The sequence below is a fragment of the Microtus oregoni genome, unplaced genomic scaffold (assembly GCF_018167655.1).
Source record: "Microtus oregoni isolate MIOR12 unplaced genomic scaffold, Mior012 000016F_ref0000370, whole genome shotgun sequence".
NCBI lineage: Eukaryota > Metazoa > Chordata > Mammalia > Rodentia > Cricetidae > Microtus > Microtus oregoni.
Window position 1 is genome coordinate 24,408,787 of NW_024543075.1, and position 16,009 is coordinate 24,424,795.

Sequence of the window (16,009 nt, forward strand, 5' to 3'; positions counted from 1 at the left end):
TTCTTTCCCTGCTAGATTTTTGGCTCTATTCTTTCTGCTAGAGGGGTCTAAATTTATCCGGGTCTTTCAATAAGTAAAAAGCCATTCTAGATTTTTCTCTTAATAATTGGTTTACTTAGCAATACCAAAGTTTATCCATGTTATTGCATGAAACAGGATTTCTCTCTGGTTTAGGCCTGAGCATTTTATTGTATGAATGTGAATCTACTACACTTTTCTTACCAGTTCTCTGTTGACAAAGATCTGCAACTTAGGGCAAATACTGCTAGAAACTTGATTGTGAAAGGAGCTCTTAAGATTCTCTTCTCAATATTCCTGGACATGTATCCAAAAAAGGATCATATTATAATTTCAGTTTTTAGTTTTATTGATGTGTACTTGATAAAGAATTACATGCACTTAAAGTATGCATGTAGATGGGTTTAAAATATGCATATAGTATAATTTAGTATGCTAAACACATCATATCCATACCTCCAATATTTGCTTTTAGGGAATAACACCTAATATGATATTGAACGTTTTAACACGTTTAGAGTGGTTTATAAAATATTGTTAACGGTAGGTAATATACTGTACAGAAAGTCATTGTCTAACACAAAGTGGAAGAGGAATCAATTCTTTGGTGAATTCAGAAAGACTTAGACTTAAGTCTTGCTCTGTTTTCTCTGTCTCCAGTGGAGGAAAAGCACTGGTCCTATGCATTTATTTTCCCAACTTGCAAAGCACGGTCAACTGTAGGAAGATGCCTGCTTCTCCTCTCTCTCTCTCTCTCTCTCTCTCTCTCTCTCTCTCTCTTTCTCTGTCTCTCTCTGTCTCTCTCTCGTGGACATGCTCTTGGATGTCCTAGTTTCTGGGTTTTATTGTTCTGTTAGCACTCAGCACAAGTGAGCTAGAAATTAGTCCTTCAACTGGAACTTTGGAATAAGACTCTCCTCTCCTTGGTTTTCCAGCCTTGTTATGTCAGAAGAGTGAAAGCTATGGGAAAACACCTGCCCTGTATCTTGTGTTCCCTGCTGTTCAGATACCCAGGCTCTATCTCTTTCAGCACCTGTGCAGAGATGAAATAGAATTCTGGCCCTTGGAAAGCAAACTCAAGTCCATGAGACATAGCAGAAGGTACATTCTTTCCTCTCTCCTCTCTAAGGGAGAAAACTTCTAATGAAGAAAAACCTCTAGGCTGTGAGCTAAACTATCTTGAGGAAAGGGTTGACAGGAACACAGTACATTTTCTCTTCCCCTGGATTGGTACAACCTTTTTCATTCTTTTGTTTTTACAGACTGGCATTTCCTAATGAAATTCTCAATTTCTTTGAAGAGTATTTTGCTCCAAAAAGCATGACTATTTTGTCATGTCTGGAGAGATCAGTGGCCAGGCCTCAAGAGTAAAACTCCTTGCTTTTCAGTCTCAGGAAGGTAACTTTGCCCAGAATGGAGACCAATACAAACCTGTGAGAACAGATAAGGTTGTGGACTTTCCTGCCCCGTTGTGTCCCAGAAGGACAGTGATCTGCCCCTCATACACATTCAGTGACAGGTTGTTTACTGCAGGTTTGTTTTTAAATTCCTGTGGGATGAAAGAGTAATCTGTCATCTGTCATTTAAAAAGACAAACATTCATACCCTCTGTATCATCAAACTCATGCTATCAACCACGGATGATACTCTTGTCAGGTCCAAAAGATCCCACAAACTCTAAACGGCATTCCAGATATCCAGAAACAGAGGAGGATTTCTGGCAGTTAGAAAAAAAAAAAAAGCTATCCTCACTAATTTGTGAGCCAGGTTCCCTCTACAGATGGGACAAGGCTCTCTGTGGAGCTTATTAGCATACCAAAGAGTCCGCTATCCTCTTGGCCCTTTTCACTCCTCCACTCTTAACTACCTCCAGCCACCAATTCTCCTTATAACCCTGCTACTACTTTTTCTCTTCCAGATGCCTCTGGCTGTTCTCTCTCTATTATCTACTCCATAGAGAAGTTATGTCATCAGTTTATATAGTCACTATTGTCCTCTAGGTTGGGCATAACTTTGTATCTCTAAATATCTACCAGAAAAATATTTCTTCTGTTTCTCAAAATTGGCATGTCTAAGACATTGAAATATTAACATATATTTCAGTAAATTTAAAAATCAACATCATCCTTTGAAAGTATATTCAACTCTTCCTTCTAACTCAGTGACTGTCCTCATTCACTTCAGTATGCAAACCAAAATGGAAACTTGAATATAATCTCACACCTTAACATAAGCCACATATAAATCCCTACTTTACTGAAGCCTTCACAAAACATGATGAGACATAAAGGGGTGTTGAATTTTGTCAAATGCTTTTTTAGCATCTAATGAAATGATCATATGTTTTTTTCTTTCAGTTTATTTATATGATGGATTACATTGATAGATTTGCGTATTTTGAACCAGCCCTGCATCTCTGGGATGAAGCCTACTTGATCGACAAAGGAGCTAAAATTATACAATGGAAGAAAGAAAGCATCTTTAACAAATGGTGCTGGCATAACTGGATTTCAACATGTAGAATGAAAATAGATCCATATCTATCACCATGCACAAAACTCAAGTCCAAATGGATTAAAGACCTCAATATAAATCTGATCACACTGAACCTGACAGAAGAGAAAGTGGGAAGTAGTCTGTCTGCAACACATGGGCACAGGAGACCACTTAAGAACAACAATGAATAAATGGGACCTCCTGAAACTGAGAAGCTTCTGTAATGCAAAGGACACTGTCATTAAGACAAAAAGGCAACCTACTGAATGGGAGAAGATCTTCACCAATCTTGCATCAGACAAAGGTCTGATCTCCAAAATATATAAAGAACTCAAGAAACTAGACATTAAAACTCTAATTAATCCAGTTAAAAAATGGGGTACAGAGACTTCTCAACAGAAGAAATTCAAATGGCCAAAAACACTTAAGGTCATGCTCAACCTCCTTAGCGATCAGGAAAATGCAAATCAAGACAACTTTGAGATACTATCTTACACCTGTCAGAATGGCTAACATCAAAAACACCAATGATAGCCTATGCTGGAAAGGTTGTGGAGTAAGGGGAACACTCATTCATTGTTGGTGGAATGCAAAATTGTGAAACCACTTTGGAAATTAGTGTGGCGGTTTCTCAGGAAACTGGGAGTCAACCTACCTCAGGATCCAGCAATTCTACTCTTGGGAATATACCCAAGAGATGCCCAATCATACTATAAAAGCATTTGTTCAACTATGTTCATAGCAGCACTATTTGTAGTAGCCAGAACAACCTAGACCACCTGGAAACAACCTAGGTGCCCCTCAATAGAAAAAAATGGATAAAGAAGGTGTGGCACATATATACTTTAGAATTCTACTCAGCAGTAAAAACAAAAAATGACATCTTGAACTTTGCATGCAAATGGATGGAAATAGGAAACACTTTACTGAGTGAGATAACGTAGACCCAAAAAGAGGAATATGGTATGTACTCACTCATAAGTGGATTCTAGCCATAAACAAAGGACAGTGAGCCTATAGTTCGTGATCCTAGAGAAGTTAAATAAGAAGGTAAACCCAAAGAAAAACATATAGTTATTATCCCGGATAATAGAAGTTGACAAGATCTCCAGGAAAAAGTTGGGAGCAGGGGGGTGGGGGTGGATTGGGGGGAAGAGGAGATGGGGAGAGAGAAGGGAGAAGGGGAGGATTGGGGAGAGCTTGGGGGAATGGGATAATTGAGATGGAGGAAGGGTGGATATGGGAGCAGGGAAGAAGTTATCCTAACCAAGGGAGCCATTTTAGGGTTGGCTAGAGTCTTGGCTCTAGAGGGGTTCCCAGATGTTCAAGGGGATTTCCCCAACTAGATCCATGGGCAGCAGAGGAGAGGGTGCCTGAACTGGCCCTTATCCTATAGCCACACTGATGAATATCTTGCATATCACCATAGAACCTTCATACGGCAATGGATGGAGATAGAGACAGAGACCCACATTGGAGCACTCGACTGAGCTCCCAAGGTGCAAATGAGGAGCAGAAGGAGGGAGAACATGAGCAAGGAAGTCACGACCATGTGAGGGGTGTGTTCACCCACTGAGAAGGTGGGACTGATCTAATGGGAGCTCACCAAGGCCAGCTGTACTGGGACTGATGGAGCGTATGATGAAACTGTACTCTCTGAATGTGGCTGACAAGGAGGGCTGACTGAGAAGCCAAGGACAATGGCACTGGGTTTTGATCCTACTGCATGGACTGGCCTTGTGGGAGCCTAGTCTGTTTGGATGCACACCTTCCTAGACCTGGATGGAGGGGGGAGGACCTTGGACTGCCCACAGGGCAGGAAACCCTGACTGCTCTTAGGACTGGAGAGGGAGAGGAAGGGGAGTGCAGGGAGTGGGAGGGAAATAGGAGGAGGCGGAAACTTTTAATAAATAAATAAATAAAAGACACAACACCAACAATCCCAATATTTAGAAGACTGAGGCAGAAATATCATGAATTCAATGCTAACCTAACTACATAACAACACCCGACTCAAAAATCAAAACACAACAAAAACAGAAGGCCAAGGAAAGAGCTCAGTGGTTAAAGTGCTTCCTGCATAAGCAAAAGAAAAGGTGTTTGATCCCAAGTTCATGTAAATGGCTGGGGGCATGGCACCCTGTCTGTAATTCCAGCCTGAGAAAGCAAAATAGGCTCCCTGGAGCAGGATGACTATCAAGAGTAGACATATTTGTGAGTTCTAGCTCTGCCTGAGAGACATGATTCAATGAATAATGTAGCCATACACATGTGCACATGCACACACCAATGCACAAACACATATAAGAGAAAACCAGAATTAAAAAAAAAACAGCTGGGCAGTGGTGGCACACACCTTTAATCTAAGCACTCGGAAGGCAGAGGCAGGAGGATCTCTGTGAGTTTGAGACAGCCAGGTCTACAAGTGCTTGTTCTAAGATAGGCTCCAAAGCTACAGAGAAACCCTGTCTCAAAAAAAAAAAAAAAAGAAAAAGAAAAAAGAACGAAAAATTCTGTCATAAAATGTAGAAAAAGCACTTATAATTTATTTTTTACTTTTAAATTTGTAACAAAACAATAGTAGAAAATGAGCTATTTAATCCAATAACCGAAGTCTATAGTAAACCTCACACCTAAAGACGTAATGCTAAGATTATCTCCTTCCTGAGATTAGGAACAATCACTTCCATGTTTAGGGTAGCATAACTCACAATGCCCAAGACAAATAAAAACCTATTAATCGATAAATAAGTGGATAAAGATGAGAGACACAGCTGGAATATTATTTGATCACAAAAAAATTCTGATATCTGTAACACATGAACAAATCCCAGAGAACATTTTAATGGATATACGCCAGAGAAAGAGAGGCAAAAACTATCATTTCAACTTTATGCAAAAATCTAAAAATGCCACATTTGGAGAGAGTGGTACTGAGGGAAACAGAGATACTGGTTAAAAGGCACCAACTTTCAGTTGTACATAAATAAACCTTGGGGCCTAATTACAACATACAATGGTAGTTCATAATAAGCATTGTTTATTTGAAGTGTAATGAAAGCAAATTTAAATTTTTTTCATTAATATGAACTATCAAAACCTATGGATGGTAATGGATGTAAAAAATCTGCCTGCGGTAAATAATTCCACAGTGCACATGTATACCAATCATAAAATACCTAAAATAAATGAAATTTTTATGTGCTAATTATAACCCATTAAATCTGGAAAAATAAATTTCGGAACAATAGTATGGCAACATCTTTAATATAAAATTTGATATTCAGTGAAAACACTTAGAAAATGAAGACGAAATAAAGATTGTTTCAGATTTAAGAATGAAAGTAAAGCATAAAGATGGAGCAAATAACACAACATTGTAAACATATATCTAAACTTATATGATTTATTAAACACAGCTCCAACCAAGCTCTGGTTCTTAGGGGACAATTACATTTATTATGATGCAAATAAATCAATAAAAGCATCTCTTTTTTTTTGGAGTAGCCAAAAATAAACAATCTATATTTATTATGATGCAAATAAATCAATTAAAGCATCTCTCTTTTCGGAGTAGCCAAAGATAAACAATCTCAATGGACATAAGCAGTTTCTGTTTCCTGCAGAAGTATTTGAAATAATACCTTGTGCAAACATTTGATCTGTATACCTGCCACCAAGTCGGTAGGTTCAGCCTCAAAGCAGTTATGTTTTGTGGGTAAGCACTTCGTCTCTTCTGCAGTCTTTCTAATTTTTGGTTTGCCAAACCAGTATGAGCGCTACAGAAAAAGATAAAAGATCATTACCAAAATGAGCATTAAAAAACTTTTGTATCAATTTGAGTTTCTAAAGGTTTACATCAGGCCAAACAAATAAGTCTGTGCTATCCAGGGTTTATTGTTTATCTTTTACTGCACACTTGGATGGGGTAAAGAGCGTGTATTATGCAATTTTATTAATGAACAAACAAAATGTAACTAACAACAACAAAAACTGTACTGTGAAAGGGGGAGAAAACATAAAGTTGGATGGGTGGGCAGGGAAACGGGGAGTGTCTGGGAGGAGTTTGGAAAGGAAAAAAAAACATGGTCGAAACATATATAATAAAAATATACTAAAAAAATCTTAAGTAGAAAAAAAAAGAAACTGAACTCTGAATACACCCATAACAAAGTGAATCAGTGATCAGTAACATTCCTACAAAGCCTATACTAGATAGCTTCATTAGGAAATTTTCTCAAACATTTAAACAAAAAATTATCAGTTTTTATTCAACTCTTCCAAAAACATAAGGGAATACCCCTAACTCATTGAGAAACCAGTATCATCTGGATGCCAAAACCAGACAAAGACAAAGAAGAAAACTATAGATCTTATAATATGGATGCAAAAATCTTCAATACAATACCAACAAACCGAATCTCCTAGTATATTAACATGATCATATTGTCATTACAAAGTGAAATGTATTTCAGAGATGGTTCCAGATACTATAATCAATCAATGCAGTATCACATTAATAGGATAAAAGAAAATTATTTCATAGGATCATTTTAGTTCGTGCATGATAAAAATACTTAGGAATCTAGAAACAGAAAAGTGTTCTTATGAAACTCCCCCAAACTTACAAATAACAATACTCAATGAGGAAAGATTGAAAACTGTCTCTTAAAGCATGAACAAGACATAGAAGATGTCTGCTTTCACCTTTAACACTCATCACCTTTGTAGGACAAGGGGCAGCTAAAGCAGTGAGCTAGTAAAACAAAACCACAACTAATGGGAACAGAAGAGCTGAAACTGTATTTAAAGAGGGCACAGTCCCACACATCCATAAACCTACAAACAGCCAGAACTAGCAAACAGAGGGACACAATGGGCAAGATCAACATATAATAATTGTTTATTTACTCATCCTGTTGTATGGCTGTATAATATTCCACATCTCACTGGAGGACATATAGTTTTTATCTCTTATCTATGGTGAATATGACTATTTTTAATTATTTTGAGTATGTAGCTAGTGATGTAACTACTAGTTCTTATGGTACTTTTATGTTTAAGGTTTTGGAAACTATCTGAGCATATATTTTTGTTGCTCCCCCCCCCATAAAGTACTAAGGTTCTATTCCTTCACTTCTACTTCTTTTTATAGTAGTTATCCTCATAGGTTTTATGGGACACATAATTGAATTTCTTGATAACTAATCATAGGTATGATATTTATGTGCCTATTGGTTTTTTGTATATCTTGTTTAGAGACATAAATTCAGGTTCTGTGCCCATTTGGTAATTGTTGTTTGCTTTTTTTATGTATCTGATACCCTAAACCCTTCTTTCATATATGATTTGCAAATATTCTCTCCCATTCTATAAATTGTCCTTTTACTCATTATATTCTTTAACACTCAAAAGTTCTTAGTTTTGATGAACTGATTTTTATCTAATTGTCACTGTACACTGTAAATATACCAAGTATTAGAGACTTTATTTAAAAATTGATAATTTTATGTCATATGTATTTCACTAAAAAAGTGAAGACTTCTAAGAACTAGGAAACAGTTTGACTCTATATACTCTACATGAAGAACAAAACTGCAATGTATTTTTTAGTCATAAAACATGACATTTTTTTAGTCAAATTATCTACAATTTTAATCTCCAGTATTTATGCAAAAACTGTTAGAGAGTAGTTTTCAAGGTAGAAAAACAGAAGTGATTTTTGGAAAGTGAACGTGGAGCCATGACACTTGGCCAGAGTATCTTCACTGTAAATCACCCAGTCATTATAAGGAAGTATGAAGGAAAAGAAGTAAGCACTTTTCTACGCTGCGCAAATAGTGGTCAGCCCCATGAAAGGGACCAAGTGGTGAAACCAAGATACAGGAATTATTTAGTTCTCTCTTTCCTAGAGAAAACATCACACATTAATTTGGTGTGGGTTTCCTTTGTTTCCCTAATCTAAGGGACTACACTGTCAGATTACAGAGAGGTCATGGCGCTTACAGCTGGAAAAGTTTCTGTGTTTTGTCCACACATGTTATGCAACTATATACAGGGGAATGGATAATGTGTCAATACTAGTGGTGTATAGATTAGGTTGATCTGAATTTGACTTTTTAATTTGATTACACCATTTATGAAATAGGTTTACCAGGACCATAACCTTGTAAGGATTTAACAGCAGCATTAAAATTTACCATAAAGGGAGGTAGGAGGATCTCAGAGAGTTGAAGGAGGGGAAACCATAATCAGACTATATTGCATGAAAATAATTATTTTCAGTAAAAGAAAAACAGAAAAAAAAACTTACCATAAGGAAAAAGTACCATGGTTGAGGCACACCACACTGCCCAGGAAACACAGTTTCTACATACCAGGTAACAAGGCTGTATAACAAAGCATCAAGCAAAAGCATTCCAAACATATAGCCAAAGAGGAGGTTATCCTCAAGACTGGCTGGTGTCCAAAGGTTACGCCATTTAACACCAATTTCTGAAATGAAAAGGAGACACTGGGCATGGATGAAATCTTTGTGACTTGGGATTTTGTACAGATTACCTATCTGTTGGTAACTCTTAGCAATTGTGTTACTACAGAAAATAATGGATGCATCACCCTCCCTTTTTTCTTCAAAACTTTTAAGAACAATTAGGAATGATTAAAATGAAATGAATAAGTGAAAGAAACAAAGAAAAAGAACAGCAAAGAAAAAATAGATTTAAGAGAATCTATCTTGTTACTTTCCCCTCAAGCTAATTTATCACAGAAACAAGAATAAGAATGTCCAAATGTGTAAAATATATTCAACGGCACTGAAGATGGACTGCCTACCAATCGTGAGACAAAAACAAAAAGTTTAGCTTAGCATGGATGGAAGGGCTAAAAGGAAGTTACCAAAAGGGAAAAAAATGCTTTTTCTTTCCTGCCTCTATAACAGGAAAGGAATTAGGTTTGCAAAGAACCCTGCTTCAAAAGGCAAGAGTTAAAAAGGATAACACCTCATTAAGTTAATCTGTTCTTTAACTCCGGCCTCTTTCCCTCCTCAAAACTTCCATGAACAATGTATTTTCTTTAAAGAAAGGGTGGTAATATGCGAAAAATATTCTGTGGAATCAAAATGATTATCAAAACTTAATCCATTTTGAGAGGTAATAAACAATAAATTAGAAATCACAAAAAAACAGGAGTCTAAATATACACCACAGAAAACTTCCTGTAAGCTAAAAAGTCCTCCTGCCTCAAACAAAGTAGAGAGAAAAGAGACTAACTAATGTAAAATTGATAAATCTGATATAAACAAGTGATTTGGAAAGTAAAAGGTTGTGCTCTTCCACAATAAACCAAAGGAAATATGACACCTAGATGAAATAATGTGGGTTGTTAATACTTCCTGCAAAATAAGAATCTAGAAGTAGAAGTATCTACAAAGAAACAACATGCACATTCCTCTGATAGTCTTCTTATTGGGAAGTTTTTATTCACAGATGAGAAAATTAAGTATTCTTATTTTTACATTACTGGCAAATAGAACAAAAATTTCACTAAGTCCTGATTGTAGCACCATTAATAAAAACCCAGAGACAGATACTGGGGTTCAACCTGAAGGTCAGAAAAGCAAAACAATCAGCTCTTACCTCTACCTCAGTACTAAATGGCGATCCTGCCTCCAGGAAGCTCAGAATGAGATTGTGTGAGAGCAGTCTCCTTACGTTTTATATTCCTCTTTAGGGCTGGGATTTAAAGCCTGCACCGCTACTGCCCAGTTTCTATGTTTCTATGGCAACTAGTGTGGCTACTGGAATTAAAGGTATGTGTCACCACTGCCTGGTCTATAAGGCTGACCAGTGTTTTACACTCCAATCTTCAGGCAAGCTTTATTTATTAAAATACAAATGAAATATCACTATACTTGACAATAGTTTTCATAGAACTTAATGAAATTGATCCTAAAATTCAGATCTAAAGTAACCTGAATGACTACAGATTAGCAAGATATACATTAACAGTTCATGTGTAGCTGGAATGTGGCTCTCACCTTTAATCCCAACACTATGGAAGCATAGTCAAGTAGATTTCTATGAGTTTGAGACCAGCCTAGTTTACATTGTAAGTTCTAGGCCAGCCAGGGCTAAATAGTGAGATTCTATGTCAAACAAAACAAAACCCAAACCAACAACAAAAACCCAAAACTAGTATCAAGTTAAAAAATTCTGTGACATTGATATTAAAAACTCTAAAAAATCAGTATGTTATAATTGGAGCTATCTGTTTGATAGTCACTGTAATACAAATAAAATTTAAGCTATAAGTACTTTATAAGACAGTACTTTTATAGGCTAGACATTAAAAAAATAATCTATAGTTTTGCTATATTGTACAGGATGGTCTCAAATTCTTAGACTCAAGTTCCAGCTCAGCCTCCAAAGTAATTGGAATATAGTCATTATCTCCTTGCCTCATATAGGTTAGCATTTTTGCAATTAGGAATATTTTCAGATTAATATGCACATATGACCACATACACATAAATTGCTGTGGATAACAGGAAGAACCATAAGCCACCTAAACACATATGGAAAAAGAAGTGGTTGATTCAACTTATTATGATGCAATACTAAACAATGTTACAAAAATAATAAAAGTACATCCTTGAATGGAGAAAAGTTCAAAGTTTTTTTTAGAGAATCAAAATAATAAAAGTTCTTAAAAGATTTATTTGACAGTGTAAGTTCACAGAAAAAGGAGATGGGACAATTTGAACTTTAGATTTTTCTTTTCTTTAAAAACTTTTGTTCATTGGTAATTTCATACACAAATACATACATTTAGGATATATCTACCCCTTGTGCCTCACTCTAACTCACTCATCCTGACTTCCTCCCTATCCCTTTCTCAATTTTATAGGAAGAACCATAAGCCTTTTCTTTTATAACCCTTGAATCCAATTAGTGCTATCCATACATGCATGTGTGTAGGGCACCATCAAGCTTGGGCAACTTATCATGGGCTATAGTGCTGAAGAAAACTGATATTTTCCCTTTGTCTATTAACTGCCAATAACTTTACATCTGGGTGTGGGAGCTTTAGATTTCTCATATTTTACATAACCACCTATATAATAAACAAATTTGGGGAAAATATAACATTTTCCTACCTTCTTATTTCCTGTGTACCTAGTTTCCTAAGAATTAAATCAGTAAATACCAATACTCACCTTTTATTTCCAATTTGATTAAAAGATTAATCCCCAGTGCCAATGCAACATTTGCGCTCAGACAGGCAGTCACCTTGGTACTAAGGTCCAACATTCCATAGTTTTCAGAGATGAAGTTATAGGGAAAGAAACTGGCAAAAAACAGGAGGTTTCCAGCAGAAGCAGCTACATGAGCTTCAAATAAGAAATTGCAATTACCTTTTTAATACTACAACAGAGTACTAACGATGTTGAATATTAATAAGATTGTTTCCAAAAATTTACTGTTTCCAGTCTTACCTATAAAACAAGATGGAATAACTGAACATGTAGATAACAGATAACTGCTAAATACTGGATGTTGTTAAGCCCATAAACATGGGATTTTGTTATGTTGAACCTGCTCTTTTCTGAAGAGAAATGGAGGGGGAGGTATGTGTTTGGGGGAGAGAGGAGGTAGAGGAAAACTGAGAGAAGTGGAGGGAGGGGAAACTGATCAGGATGTAGTGAAGAAGAGAAGAATTAAAATAAAAGAGAAATAAATTCTCATCAAAATATTAATAGACATAAAATCAGTGTTATGAAGAAAGTAATGGAAAACCCAATAAAACCGCAAGACACTACTTTCTAACATCAATTTATACAAAGCAGCAGCCTACAAAATGGAAATAGATTTTTACCAACTACACATACCATTGATAGCGACTATCCAAAATATATAAAGAACTCAAAAAACTAAACATCAAGAAAATATCCTGATAAAAAATGGGGTACAAATCTAAATATAATTCTCAAAAGAGGAACCTCAAAATAGCTCAGAAACACTTCAAATAATGTTCAAATAATATTCAACATCTATAGCCCTCAGGGAATTGATTGTGATTACACTTAAACCTGTCAAAATGGCTAAGATCAATAACACAAGTGACAGCTCATGTTAGCAAGGATGTGAAGTAGGGGAACACTCCTCCATTGCTGGTGGGAGTGCAAGCTTGTACAGACACTATGGAAATCAGTACAGCAGTTCCTCAAAAACCTGGGAATATATTTACCTCAAGATTCAGCTGTACTACTCAAGGCATATACCCAAAAGATATATCACGAGGACACTTGCTCAACCATGTTCATTGTTGCTCTATTCATAAACTGGAAACAACCTAGATGCCCCTCAACAGATGAATGGATTAAGAAATTGTGGTACATTCACATGAAGGAGTATTACTTTCAGCCATTAAAAATGAAATTTGCAGATAAACAGAAGGAATTAGAAAATACCATCCTGAGTGAGAAAACTCAGATCCAGAAAGTCAAAAATCGTATGTATTTGCTTTTATGTAGATGTTAGCTAATAAGTCATTGATAAGCAACTAAATTCACAGAATAACAGAAGTAAGGTATAGAGTAAGGAAGTAGAGGTTACAGATAGATCTCTTTAGGAAAGGGAAATAGAATAGCTACTACGGGCTGCGGGGTGGGGGACTGTAATGGGAGGATCAAGTGGAAAGGGGTAATGGGAGGAAGGAGGGAATATGAGGAAAGACAGCTAAAATTAAGGGCCATTTGAGGGGTAGCATGAAAACTTAATTTAATGGAAGCTTCCTAAAATGTGTACATACATGAAGGTTATCTAAATGAAATCCTTAGATAATGGGAGGACAGGCCCCAACTAGACATCTTTTGTTACCAAACAAAGCTTCTAGTGCCAAGATTGGATTACATTTAATTGAGTTATTGCCTAAAGGGGTCCCATAAGAACCCTCAAACAACCCAGGCTGTTCTAAGATCATAGGTTTTTCTCTATAAACTGACAGCAAGGCCCCATGACTGAAGACAATACCTACACAACCCACTGAACAGCAGAAGTCGAGCTGGTGCCTCCACAGTGCCTTCACCCCTACATGCTAGTGTCTTTGGTTCAGGAAGATACTCTACAGGTTGCCAAAGGAGAAATGTAAATATCAAAATGTAAAAGCCCTTTCATCTGCAATGGTGTCCTGAATGCAAATATGCTAGTGCAATGGTGACACAAAGCTTGTGGGAGTAACCAACCAATATCTGACGTGACTTACGGCTCACTCCAGGAGATGGAAACAATACTTGACACTGGGTGACCAAGAATCTGAGGCCAGGGGGATCTAAGGTAAAACCAAACATTGCTGTTCTAAAAAAAAGTAGCATTATAATGACTTTTAATGACATTCTGTACTGTCATATTCAGAGAAGCTTCTTCCTGTTTCTGGGAGGAACAAATGCAGAAACCCACAGCCAAACATTTTGCAAAGAATGAGAGACCTTTGAACTCAGCCCTAAATAGGATATATCTATCAAATCCTCCCTCTCAGGGCTCAGGAAACCCTGTGGAAGAGGAGGGAGAAAGAGTGTAGGAGCCATAGGGGATGGAAGACACCAAGAAAACAATGCCCTCTCAATCAACATGATCGACACACAATAAGCACACAGACTGAGGCAGTATGCACAGGACCTACATGGGTCTGTACCAGATGGAGCCCTAGACCTAAAAGGAATAGTTGACACCTTGGCCCTATGCCATACAGCAGCTCTGAATGCTTGGGATAAGATTGAATAATCAGAAATGAGGACTGAGCCATTCACTAAAATTATACAAGGCCCAAAAGAAGACCTCACTGTTTTTTGTTTTGTTTTGTCTTTTAACAAAGATTGACTTCAGTTGTAATAGAATGATATCAGGTTTAGAAATCAGATGAATAATAATTGAATCTTTGGCTTTTGGAAATAATAACTCAGAATATAAAAGGGTGATCTGGCCTTTAAAAGAAAAATTAGCACTCATAGATGAAAGGATTAGAAATACAGCTGGTATTGGATCTTATGCTTATGATACATAGATAATAGAAATGATGTCTAAGAATTTTAAGAAAAATCAAAAGGTTAGATGTTTTACGATAAACCAGGCCATCTTAAGAGGGATTGTAGACAAGGTATTCCTAGGAACAATGTTGTTTTTTTTTTCTAGAAAGAATCCAAACAGAAGACTCTAGTCTTCTGGAATATGCAGGTGTGGCAAAGGCTAACACTGGACTAACAAATGCAGATCAACATGGCACAGACAATGTAATCCTTTGCCATTGGGAAATTCCAAAGGGGGCCTCTAGTAGGCCCCCATATCAAATTTGGTTCAGTCATTACCTGTCAGCATTGAGGAAACTCCTCCACAGAGCAATTAAAAGACTTAATACCTGTTATGAAAAACCATACTGTTCTGGATGACAGAACAGTTTTAGAAGATAAAATATCAGAAGAAGCCATAAAGTAAATATTTTGGTAAACTTCTATAAATGGTCAAAGACCAAAGTTAAAAATACAAATAAATGGCATTGTAATTGAAGGTTTGGTAGACACAGGGGCAGATGTAACAATAATTGCACTAAAGTCTTGGCATCCAAATTGGCCTCTTAGCGAGATCAATGTTAAGCTTTCAGGGAACTTTATCTCATGTAAAATGGAGTGTAAGATGGGTCAAATGTATAGGGCTAGAAGGACAGAGAGAAAAATTAAAGCCATCTGTGGCTAACATAGCAATGAATTTATGGGGATGTGAATTATGACAGCAATGGAATATCCAGATTAACATTACTCCAATCTCAGAAACAAACAATAAGCTAACATATATTTCTGAAAAAAATATTAAAAGATAGTATAAAAATAGTCAACAATCATTCAGGTTGTACATAAACAGGACACAATAGCTGCTGATCTTTCAGAGGTAGCAATAACCCTACCTTTAAAATGGCTAATTGACAAACCTGTCTAGTTGGAATAATGACTTTTGACATCATAAAAATTAAAAGCACTAGAACAGCTGGTTCAGGAACAGTTAAAGGCTCAAAAATATCAATGAATCAAATAGTCTTTATAATTTTCCTGTATTTGTCATTAAAAAGAAATCTGAAAAATGGAGAATAGTAACAGATTTAAGAACTATTAAGGTGATTCAGTCAATGGGCTCTTTACAGTCTGGACTTCCCTTGCCTTCTCTATTATCCAAAGGATGATTTATTATAGTGATTGATTTAAAAGACTGCAAATTAAAGCAAAATGGTTCAGAGTCTTTATGAATCTGTTCAAAAGTCAGAATTTTATGCTCTTCTCAGGGTATTATTAGATTTTCAAAACCTCCTCATATAGTTATGTACTCTCCATATGCAGAAAGAGTTGTTTTATATATTGAAACTGTTGCACTTATTCCAGATGATGCAGAATTAACTTTGTTATTTATTCAATTATAAGAAATCAGAAATAGAAATTGTCTCTTATATA

General features: G+C 36.3%; 1 protein-coding gene across 1 annotated transcript in view; it reads right to left on the reverse strand.

Moving 5' to 3' along the window:
- The window catches only part of LOC121457679 (phospholipid-transporting ATPase ABCA3-like), a 121,256-nt gene that overhangs the window by 70,358 nt on the left and 34,889 nt on the right, over positions 1–16,009 (reverse strand). Inside the window, exons 8-11 of the mRNA XM_041666601.1 lie at positions 11,732–11,905; positions 8,828–9,009; positions 6,159–6,293; positions 1,422–1,567 (exon numbers count right to left, since the gene is read on the reverse strand). Of these exons, the coding sequence (XP_041522535.1) occupies positions 1,422–1,567; positions 6,159–6,293; positions 8,828–9,009; positions 11,732–11,905 (637 nt within the window). The remainder of the gene's footprint in view (positions 1–1,421; positions 1,568–6,158; positions 6,294–8,827; positions 9,010–11,731; positions 11,906–16,009) is intronic.